General features: G+C 39.7%; 1 protein-coding gene across 1 annotated transcript in view; it reads left to right on the top strand.

Moving 5' to 3' along the window:
• The window catches only part of CCSER1 (coiled-coil serine rich protein 1), a 629863-nt gene that overhangs the window by 556911 nt on the left and 61387 nt on the right, over nucleotides 1-11565 (top strand). The window contains exon 7 of the mRNA XM_018553277.1: nucleotides 4158-4235. Within this exon, the coding sequence (XP_018408779.1) occupies nucleotides 4158-4235 (78 nt within the window). The remainder of the gene's footprint in view (nucleotides 1-4157; nucleotides 4236-11565) is intronic.

The following is an 11565-nucleotide window of genomic DNA, read 5'->3' on the forward strand; positions in this document are numbered from 1 at the left end:
AAAAAGACACACCCCCCCCCCCCCCCGATGCTAGTGTAAGGACTTACCTTAAGTGATTCCTTTTAATCTGATCATCTTTTTCTTCCCTGTAGTTTTCAGGAGTCCCTCTAATGCTGGTGCCGGTCTCTGATCAAGCGCTGACTCCTCTTCCTGGCACTTCCTGTTCGTGCGGGTGCACGCTGCTACATGAACTTACATTGTGTCTCTCCTCTTCTCCCGGCCAAAGATCTGTACTGTGCATGAATCTTCAGACCTTTAAACGGGAGCGTGTGGAGGAGACACGGGTACGTTTTAACCCTTTTTAAACTTGTTTTATGCTTTTGCATATATCTACTGCTTGCTAGCAGTAGATATATGCAAAAACATACGAGGCTTTAATTATCCTTTAAATTTTTCTCAAAGCAGCTTATTTAACCTGTAAACTAGCTTATCTGCTTTATTATTTGTGCATGTAACTAACCCAATTGGCTCAATCCCCTGCCAGTTGTATGTATATAGAAGCATTAAGTGTACACAGTAGGCCAGGTTTGCCTCCTGAGTTTTCCATTCATTCCTTTATTAATTTATTGGAGGGTATAAATTGCAAGTGGAACTCATTTCCAGTTCTTTAGGGCTACTAACTGTTTTTCAGGCTCACAGACAAAGGAGGAAATGTTCATGTACAAGCTGCTGACTAATGCAGTCTTGCCCCTACTAAATAGATGAGGAAGCATGCTTTGTAAGTGCCCCTCGAGGTCTGGAGTTGAACCACTGGGCTACAATGTTGGGTCTGAATCAGGGTATAGTGTAAGGACAGTATAGGTCATTTAGAAGTGGGTACAGCTCTAGAATACCCAAGGTCCATCAGAGTACATTCGGCCAAGCCATGTACACCAAAGTAGCCATGTTTCACCCAACACTTTTTTGTTTACTAGCATATGCCACTAATACTGATGATAAATATACAAACTTGTTTTTAATATACAGTATGCTTGAAACATTGTAGTCCAAACTCAAGGGTAAATGAAGGATTTCAGTTTCACTGCAGTATGGTTCTGGCATCCATCAAATGTATTCCTCATTGAAAACCAAAGAAAACAGACTCCGCATTGGACAAGAGATAACATAGTGTAGCACTAGCACAGCATGAACTGAAATTATTTTTACTGGTACTCATTAAACTAGCACAAGTTTCTAAATGAGATACAATAGGTAGTCTGCCCAGCTGCATAGTGCTGCATAATTAAGGATGCTGTGCTTTGAACGCTTTGCATATTTAGAAGGGGAGAAATAATAATATTGTTCTATGTACTGGAATGACACTAAGTTTTCTTATTTTTTTACCCTGCAAAATCCAAAATAAAAATTATGAAAATGCTGCATTCTTTGGAAGTCAAGGGAGTAAACCATTTTCTGAACTTGATGTGTATCTGTCATTTTGGGAAATATCGATGTGTAACTAACTTGCAAATTTCCTTAGAAATGGATCAAATTGATGACAGCTGTCAACAGTCATTTTGTCAGGCACATTCAGGTGATTTTGGCCAAAGCAATTGACAGAGTTGCAGTATATGCATGCATGAAAGTAACAATCAACAGAAGTTGTAGAAATGTCATGAATTCTACTAATAGAAATAAATATAGGACACAAGAGTAACCTGTAGCTCTACAGAGGCTATTAAACTACAACTCCTATCGTGCAGTAATAATGCAGTGAATATGTTGTCTAATTATATATTAAAATAATGGATGACCTACACTGATTCTGTTATGTCCTTTATATCCTTTCCTATTCTAGTTAGGCTTTTGTTTTCAATTTGCACTTTGCAGTTTGTCCAGTTGAATTATTTTTGACTATAGAATGTTGCAGGAATACAAGATGATGGGGTTATTGAAATGTTGACTGGATCATATACTGTATACCAAACATGACACACACGTGAAATATATAAATGTTTATATTAATGTTATGATAAATACATAAAAAATACTGGCATCATCTTGATTACCCAAATCACTTCACAACAGATCGGTAAAAAGCACACTCTAGTCAGGCATGCAAATGTTGCATTTAAAATAACTCAGGGGACACAGACTGCCTGCTGAGCAGCTTTAACTTTCATTTTGTATTTGTGTTTCTATAACAAACTAAATAAACTTATAGGTGTAAATACGTTCTCGCTAGCACAGCTGATCTGTAAAGGACTTTTTTTCAGTGCATTTGTTTGCCCTGTATGATACAGGACATTGATTTTCTTTTGTTTGGCTTAAAAATAAAATAATAAAGGGTACATTTCAAAATACTGTTTTTATTTTTGTTCAGGGAGCACAGCTGCAAGGTGGTCCAACTTTAATCCTGACAATCAAGTGGAACTAGTGTCGCAAAAATTTGGTTCCTACCACACAAAACCTGTGTTAATAGAGCCGTATAGCCAAATTCATTAGACTGTACAGTATACTTACAATATTAAAAAGTTTATTAATTCCAAACTGCAACTATTATTACAAAAAAAAGACTGATAGATTTAAAAAAAAACTCAATTAAAAGAATCTAACTACAGGAATCCGGGCTATCTCTTTGTATCACTAGTGTACCAACATAAAGTATCCAAAGAGTCTACTTCTGATAGCCAACATTCAATTGGTACACTAAACATTCAAAAATGGTTAGAATGCTTAGGATAATCCGCTTTTCCCAATGTCTCACACATTAAAAGTGCATATCAATCCAATATCCGGATATTTATAATGCTACCACCATCTCAACATTCATAACCCAAACAGATTCTTAGGCTATGTGTAGCCGGATCTAAGACTGTCTTGTTTTTTTTTTTTTTTTACATAATAGTTGCAGTTTGGAATGAATACACTTTTTTATATTGTAAGTATACTGTACAGTCTAATGAATTTGGCTATAGGCTCTGATAACACAGGTGTTGTGTAGTAGGAATGATATGTTTGTGATATTTTGATATTGTATGCCCTTCATCAGAGGAATATAGCAGGTTATTGTATAGGAGATATATATGATTGTCTTGGCTGGCTCAGGTTCCTCCACTTTGTTGTGTCAATTAAGTGGAATTCCAGGAATTCTTTTTTTCTTTATCATGCATTGAGGGACAGGGAATAGTAGAAAACCATAGACAATTGACTTATTCTGCCGCACTCAGAAAATTTGGACACTGTTAAACCTAAAAAGTTAAGCAAACCACCTGTTTTTGCTAGTGTCTTAAAAGGTTGGACACTTTTTTCCTCAGCTCCAAGGAAAACCGTTTATTTTTTTTCTTATATTTCTCTAGTTCTATCAACATTCTTGATACACTGAGGATGAAATGTTCCTTCATTTAAGACTCCTACGTATCTCTCTCTCTCTCGGTACAGAAATCATAGCCATTTAACCTTGCTTGAATAATAGACACTTCCATTTTGCTTAGTAAATATTTGTTCTTGAATCTTTTCAGCTCTTGAATCTTTCTGTCAAATTTCGGATGCCCCACCCACTTTTACCTCTCAAGCTTTATATGGTTATATACTCAGTCAGAATTGCAAAGGTCTCTGTTGCCCCACTACCTTCTACATCTTAAGCCGTATAGGGTTATATGCTTAGCTTGAACTGCACATGTCTGTTTAAGATTGAACTATGAAGAAGCGCAATGTGAGCAAATGTTTAATTGGACTGCATGCAGTGTTCTGTTTACCCATTTTTTTGCCTTTTTTATTCTACAAGTGTGGTAGTTTTTACTTTTTTGGCATTCATAAAACCATATGTGCGTATACTTGTTTGCAACCAGCCGTTGCAGGTCACATAGTTTTATATTGGTGGATTTTCCCTCAGATAGAACTTCTTATTCTTCACATTAGTCATGTCAACTTGCTGTCACATTAACACATTTGTACGTTATAGACAACTTTATCTTTTGGTTTTGCTGCTATCTCAATCCTCCTAGGAACAAGTAGACAACCTGTCAAAAGACCTTAGCATTTGTTTGACTGAATGGCACTATAACATGTACACCAACCAAATAAAAGCTGTAAAACCACAATATACTGATATAAATTTGATCTAAGGTTCTGTTTGTGCAAGCATCTGAACAGTAATCTATCTCTTCTGCCTCACCTCTTCTTTTTGATGTTTATATTAAAAGAGTTAACACCTGTTTTGTCTATTTCGCTTACAGAGTACTGAGATGAGCCCAGCAAGTAGCACAGCTTCACTTCCAATTAGCCCCATTGCCGAAAGGAACCATCCTTTTAAGGTATGATACTTAGCTTTTAGTAAATATATTTGGCTGTTCACCTTATGTGCAGCTTAAATGAGAATTGTTTTGGAAATTGTACTAAAAATCTAAAATAAAACAGATTTATATTTTTTTATAGAGGGAATAACTTTTTCCTGAATAGATTGCTTATTCCCATTAAAATGTAATTCATAATATTTTACGAGCTTCTATTTACTCATCATAAAAATTTTTAAGGAAGCCAAAACCAGCAGATGGGAATTACAACTGGACTGCTGAATATTTTCTGTTAAAATTGGAATATATGTTAATATTAAAGTGTTGATGTAAGACGTAAAACCAACTGCTGATATTGCAAGAATAATGCAGTCTCCTACTATATAAATATAGATCGATATAAATTAATGGCCTACAAACCCTTAACTGGACCAAAGTCTAAAGTAAGCAATAACTAGTGTTACCAGAAAAATGTGTTATAAACTACAACAGACTGCAACCAAATCTTATATATTACCCAAAATAATATAGAAAACAGTAAAATTACAGAAAAGATATGTCCCCTTCAACATTGTGTTATTGCACACAAGTGTAATAAAATACCATACATGATACCCTATTAAAAAAAAAAAAAAAACAACCACTATCCACCCCCAAAAAAGGGAGATCTCTCCTTAACACTAGTGCCCCCCACTTCTGACATGAGCAATTTGTCATATGCAGGAGGTGTACATGGTTCTTGCACATGGCCCAGAAAAAAGTTGGGACTGTTCACATGAACTGACCCATATATCTATCTATCTATCTATCTATCTATCTATCTATCTATCTATCTATCTATCTATCTATCTATCTAGGTCAAAATATGTATCCCTGCAGCCAACCACTGGTCAAAAGGTGTATTCCAGCCACTGGTCCGCAATGGATGTCTACCAGGGTTATTCACAAAAGGGTGAACAATCTAGGCCAAAATAGCTGATTTGGAAAAATTCTCCAATTCAGCTCACTTTCCAGTACAACTATGTTGTCCTAAATTGTTCACTTCTCATGCCTTCTCCAAACTCTTCACCCTTTTGTGAATAGCCCTGTAAGAATATTTCCTCTACACAGATGCCATGAATCCTGTATCAAATACACTCTGTATCCATGTTCTCAGTGTAAGCACTCTCTTTGCAAAGAATATATGTACAGAGACAGTAGTCCTGTCATTAAGATATGAAATTAGGTGAAGTCACTCCACCAAAAGTGGTACAAATATCATAAGTATCACAGTAAAAGTGTATACTTCAGTTCTCCCATGGTCTGAGACAACAGATATCATCCACAGTGGTAATGTGGAACTCATACACATCACTCCATTTCCAAAATGGAAACAACTTTATATGGCAACTGCAAAGTCTCTACTGTTGTAAGAGTGAGATTTTAATGATACCAAAGCTTATATCAACATGCACTCACAATTTCCACCACCCCATCAGTCAGTGTGGTCACAGATCAAATATATACAAAGTTCCCAGGGTAACTTTAGAGCCACAAATAGCAGATGCATATGAAGTGTCTGACCGGTTTTGTCAGCATTTCCTGGCTTTGTCAGAGGTAGCTATATTCTGTAGCTCATGATCTCCAGTTATGGACAGATGGGACAAAATGGGACCCCTACAGCCTCCCATGCCATGAGGCATGCCCAGTTCCAGTTTCACGTGTCTCCGCCTCTCTGCACATGTTATGTTGTCACTACTTATGACATCACCACATATGTGTCGCATGCTGAGACAGAGACAGAGACCAAGGAACAGCACACCTGGATATAAGTATTAGTGTACAAACAGGCCGCACTATCCAGAGAATTCCAATACTTCAGACTTTATTGAAATTCACAGCAAATCCAGTTTAACAGTGAATAAAAGTGTATAAAGCAACAAATGTCAGCACTGGACACCCCCAACCAACTACAACTTCTCACGTGTTTCACCCGTAGGCTTATTCATAGAGGACCTGTTATACTGGATTTGCTGTGAATTTCAATAAAGTCTGAAGTATTGGAATTCTCTGGATAGTGCGGTCTGTTCGTACACTACTACATTCCAAGTTGGAGACGCACCTATTTGGACCAGCACTTGGGGAGTCCTGATGGTGGCTAAGGAATTGGAGCTGTGATATTTTCTTTGGCTCTGGATATAAGTATGCCACATCTTCCCACAAGGGGTCACAGAACTTCCATATAATCCAAAATATATAGACAAAACTATTATAACCTCCCAATCTATAATATGTAAATACACCACAAGGTAAGTATATTATAAAACAACAACAAAATAGTATACCCACATAAGGACATCCAACTGATTGAACTACAGGAACACAGTGGTCAAAAAGTAGTAATTACAAATAAAGATTCCAAGAAATTGTATACCCAAGGTCATATAATCCCTTAAGGTACAAATATATCCATATGTCTGTTGAGGACTAGTGTGTCTGAGTTAATATATTTTGATGGCTGCAGGGATATGACTTAACACTAATTGAATCTGGGTGCAACAAAGATCTCTTTGCTTCACTGATAATTTGATTGTCTGAATTTATGGATGAACATTCTCTATAAAGTATATCAATTGCTTATTGGGTGGATGATGTATATGCTACTCTTCTCAGATGCATAGAAAGTTTATTATATATGGTTACCATATTTTTTCTGTGATTCAGAATATTTTTGATGCATTTTACTTTGCTGCTGGTGAAATTACCTCTCAGTCACATAATATCCACACAGTCTAGGCCAGCGGTGGCGAACCTTGGCACTCCAGCTGTGGCAAAACTACAAATCCCAACATGCATCTGCCTCTGGGAGTTATGTCTGCGGCTGTCAGAGCCCTGCAATGCCCCATGGGACTTGTAGTTCCAAAACAGCTGGGGTGCCAAGGTTCGCCACCACTGGTCTAGGCAGTCCCATATTAATGTTCATCTTTCCCTCAGAGAGTTGGATCACTTCAAGAACTTTGCTGCATGTTGCTGCAGTTTTGCAGCAAGGCCCTGAATGATTAGCACTCATCTATAAGACATTTAGAGAATGGAACATTTACTTCATTAAGGTATGTCTTAATTGTGGGACTCCTGTTAATGTTACATTTAAATATATGCCTGAACTTTTATATGTACTTGACATTAGGGTTGATTTACAAAAGAGGTAGAGCATGTTCACTTTGCAAATTGAGTTTTCGCTTTGGCAAGGAATTTTCACTCACCTTAGTGAATTTGGGGAAAATGTACGCTACAAATTAAAAAAAAAGATTTTTTTTGCTTGCACATGATTGGATGATGGGAATCATCAGAGCTTCAATCTCTCTTTATTTGGGGTTAACATTGTTTTTTACAATAAAACAATCTTGTCAGGGGCATCACTTGACTTGTTTTATACCTCTGTGTTTTCTGTGGTTATATTGATGTCTGCATTATTTTGAATAATGTATAGGATTTTTGTTGTGCTCGATGGTAGTGTCTATAAAGAGTAATTTATTTGTCTTGTAGCATAGTTCTACTTACTAGAGCATCACACATGTTCTACAATAACGCTGAGCATCTATGTTGCCTCTCATGCTTTTAGAAAATAAGAAGTGTTGCTATACATGTCGATAGCCCTACTGTGTGGCTGCAAGGACAGCTACTGGAGTGAATGGGACAGTAGAATTAATGCGAACTGACAATGTAGCCTGGACTTATGTTAGTGCAGTAGAAAGATAGCATTTTCCTTAGGTCTCAGTTTAGTGAGCCATATGACTTAGTACATTTTTTCTGTCCTCTAATCAGCAGAATTTGATACACTGTAGGAAGAAACACCTGCTTCCCACTCTTGTGTTGTTAGTTGATGATCTACCTGTGTTTCAGATAGCCATGTCATGCTATGTACCATATGTTCAGTATATTAAATCAGTACAGTGATTAAGAAGGTCACGGTATTCTTCTGAATTCACAGGCCTCTGAGTGGTTACAGATTTGTATTTGTTCCAATTTAGTTGACCTTTGAGTTATTCTACATATATAAATTATCTTGATGTGAATTAAAACACATCATATATAGTAAAGCTTGTTTCTGCTTTCTTAGTAAGGAGTAGGGTAACTACTAGCAAAGAAGACTAAAAGCCTGTTATGGATCCTCATGTCAATAGTGATTCTATGGCCAATATCCTGTGTCCCCTTCCACCATTTCTTTAAAATTATTTGTTGTTCCAAAGACCAGAAGTCTATTGGAGATATTGACAGGACACTTGATCTAACATATACAGTTTAGCCTCCATTCTGCCTCCATCTAGCACCCATATAATGCTTGGGTGGGTTCCACGTTGTTTAAGTGCATCCTTTAGTGCTTCTGATCAATGGCAATACTCTTTATCAGTCATTCCTAGTCAATGCTTTGCTTTTGTGAGTACCATCAGATAGGGCACACGTAGCAGCTATTTCCCCACCTGTCACTCTTAGGGGGACACCTGTAAATCTATGGCAAGCTTGACAAACAGACATAAACCAGAACTTGCTGATCCTGCATTTTTTTTTCAAATTGACAATTTTTATTAACTTTTTTTGTTACGTAAGATTTACAGAGATGACAAAAAGACAGAAAATATGAAACAATGACCAGTATAACATGCGGACCATATCCATGTAAACATTACATAGCAGCCAACTGTGCATAGTTGAATCCCTTGCAGAGTCAAGTCCTTATCCAGGGGAAAGACATGTAACCTTCATGAGTGGAAAACAAACTAGCTAGCAAGTAATACTGTACCTATGAAGAAAAAATGCAAAACATTATAGGTATACACCCATTTCCCACACATTACCTAAGTTTAGCAGTAGAACGGGTAGGAGGTAGACTACTGTGTTATAATACTGAAAAGAGCGTTTTCTGGTGCCACGCATGGGCTAGGCCAAGCTAGCCTAGAAGACAAACAAAAAGAGGTGGCCAGGGTAGTTCCCTGGAAGAAGGAAGACATGGAACGGAAACCCTCACCCAGCATCCCATATATAGCGGAAATCAAGCCCCTGGAGGAAGGCGGTCCCTCGCATAGTAACTCAAATGGGGTGCATTTCGAGAATGCCTGGGACTTGGTTATGGACTGGGCATAATGTGTAACCTGGAGGTACGCAAAAAGGGTGTTGGAGGAAAGTTGGTGTTTCTCTCGAAGGGCTGGGAAGGAGTATAGGACCCCCGATCTACGGTCTATAATGTCCCTGTAACGGAATAGGTGCTTCTCTGCCCAGGGCAACGCCCATCTCTGCTCCAGACTGGCTGGGAGGGCTGGGGTATACAAAAAGGAAGCCATGGCCGACTGTGGGGTTGATAAGCTGAATGTAAATCTAAATTTGAGCCAGAGACTTCTGGTACAGAGCATGGATGTCAATAGGGAAGATGGTGGGAGAGGCACTGGCGCTGCCCACAGGAGGGAGTTAAGGTGAGTCGGTGCTAGCCACAGGCTTTCGATCTCAACCCACACCGCAGGGGGGGACTCAGCGCTCCAAAAAGGTACAGCCCGCAATTGGGCCGCTGCAAAATAGTGAGCCACATTGGGTAGCGCCAAGCCACCCCGGTGCTTGTGGGCACAGAGTATTTGTTGGGAGACCCTATGGCGTCCACCCCCCCATATAAAGTACAGGATCCGTCTTTGTAGGGATTTAAGATCCGAGATCGGAACGCGGATCGGCAACCTGTTAAAATAGTAAAGTATTTTCGGAAGTAAGGTCATTTTAATGGCAGCTATTTTCCCCGTGAGTGAGAGGTTGTATGGGCTCCATTTTTGTAAGAGGGCTCTTAGGGAAACAAACAACAGTTTGTAATTGACGTTATATAACATGTGTATTTTGGGGGTCAAGTATATTCCTAGGTATTTTAACTTTCGTCGTCCACCTATAGGGGTATGTGGATCGGAGTAACGTCAAGTTGGAGGGGGGAAGATTTAAGGGCATCGCCTCCGTCTTACTCAGGTTCAGTTTGTAACCAGACAGGCCGACCTTCCAGAAATTGATTGTAAAGTCTCGCCAAGTATGGGGAAAGCAAATGAGAGTAGGTCTTATAGTATAGGTAAGTAAAGCCGTCTGGGCCCGGTGACTTGCCCGTGGGGAGGGAGGCGATGACTTTCTGGACCTCGTCTACCTCCAGCGGGGCATTCAAGCTAGCACGATCCTCTGGAGAGAGCACAGGCAAGTCACAAAAGCTAAGATATTCCCCAATGCGCGAGGCCATGGTCTCGTCACCAGTAGTGAAGGCGCCATCAGGGATATTATATAAGGATTCATAGAAACCCTGAAAAATGTCCGCTATTTTTTGGGGGTGGTGGTGTAGCGTGCCACTGGCATCACGCACAGCAGAAACCCCTTTTAGGTTGGCCTCAGCCCCTAGCTTGCGAGCCAGAAGAGTGTGGGCCTTATTGCCCTTCTCATAGTATTTCTGGCGAAGGTATAGCATGGAGGCTTCAGTCTTATGATCACCCTTCCCCCCTTCTGCTGCTGAGGAGGGGGGTGCTGCGCCAGGAGACAGCAATAGGGGCCCACTGGAACCCTCTCTGGGGGGTCTGGAGGAGCGTTGCAGGTCAGGGGCCCTCTCTGACGGGGGAGACCAGGACTCCCTTCTGTGCAGGCTAGGGGATGCAGGGGAGGACCCCCGGGGCCTATCACCCCTATGTGGTCCCGTCCAGGGCATCAAGGATGGATCATCCGGAGACATTGAGGCATCCACCGAGGCCTCAGGGTCAGGCCGCAACTCGGACTGGGCCCGATCCCCCCTGCTATTCAGTGTCAGCCGACATGCGGGCCGGACGATCCACGGACAGATCCGGGCTGCTCTGCGTGCCCAGGGATGGCTCCGGAGACTCAGGAAGGGATCCGTCGGCCCCACGATCCTCTGTCCCCTCAGCAGGGGATGACACTGGGAAATCATTGCCTTGAGTTGGGCTTTAATCATTCACACTTTCTCTTATACTTTGATACATTTAGAATATACAGTACTATCAGCATGAGGTCAAAGGCTAGCCAAAGCTTTTTCTATAGTCATGCTGTGAAAATGAATCCCAACTATTTTCTTTGTTTTCTTGACTGCTGAGCATTGTAGCTTAAAATATGTTTTCTTGTCAGTCCAGCAATTTCTTTTAATATTAATGTAAACAAACAATATAGAGTAGATTCAATCCATCCAAATGCTGTCAAGAGACTGTATTTTTTTTAATGAAAATAAGTGTGTTTCTAGGCTCAGAATAATTGTCTGCCTGGATTTTATCTCATTGAGTAAGCAGTTTTTCATATCTGATTTACTGAATTCTAAAAGTGCATGAAAAAAAAAAGAAATCCATGGACCTCTAAAGTC

This window comes from Nanorana parkeri, unplaced genomic scaffold, assembly GCF_000935625.1.
Source record: "Nanorana parkeri isolate BGI_ZX_2015 unplaced genomic scaffold, ASM93562v1 scaffold115, whole genome shotgun sequence".
Classification (NCBI taxonomy): Eukaryota; Metazoa; Chordata; class Amphibia; order Anura; family Dicroglossidae; genus Nanorana; species Nanorana parkeri.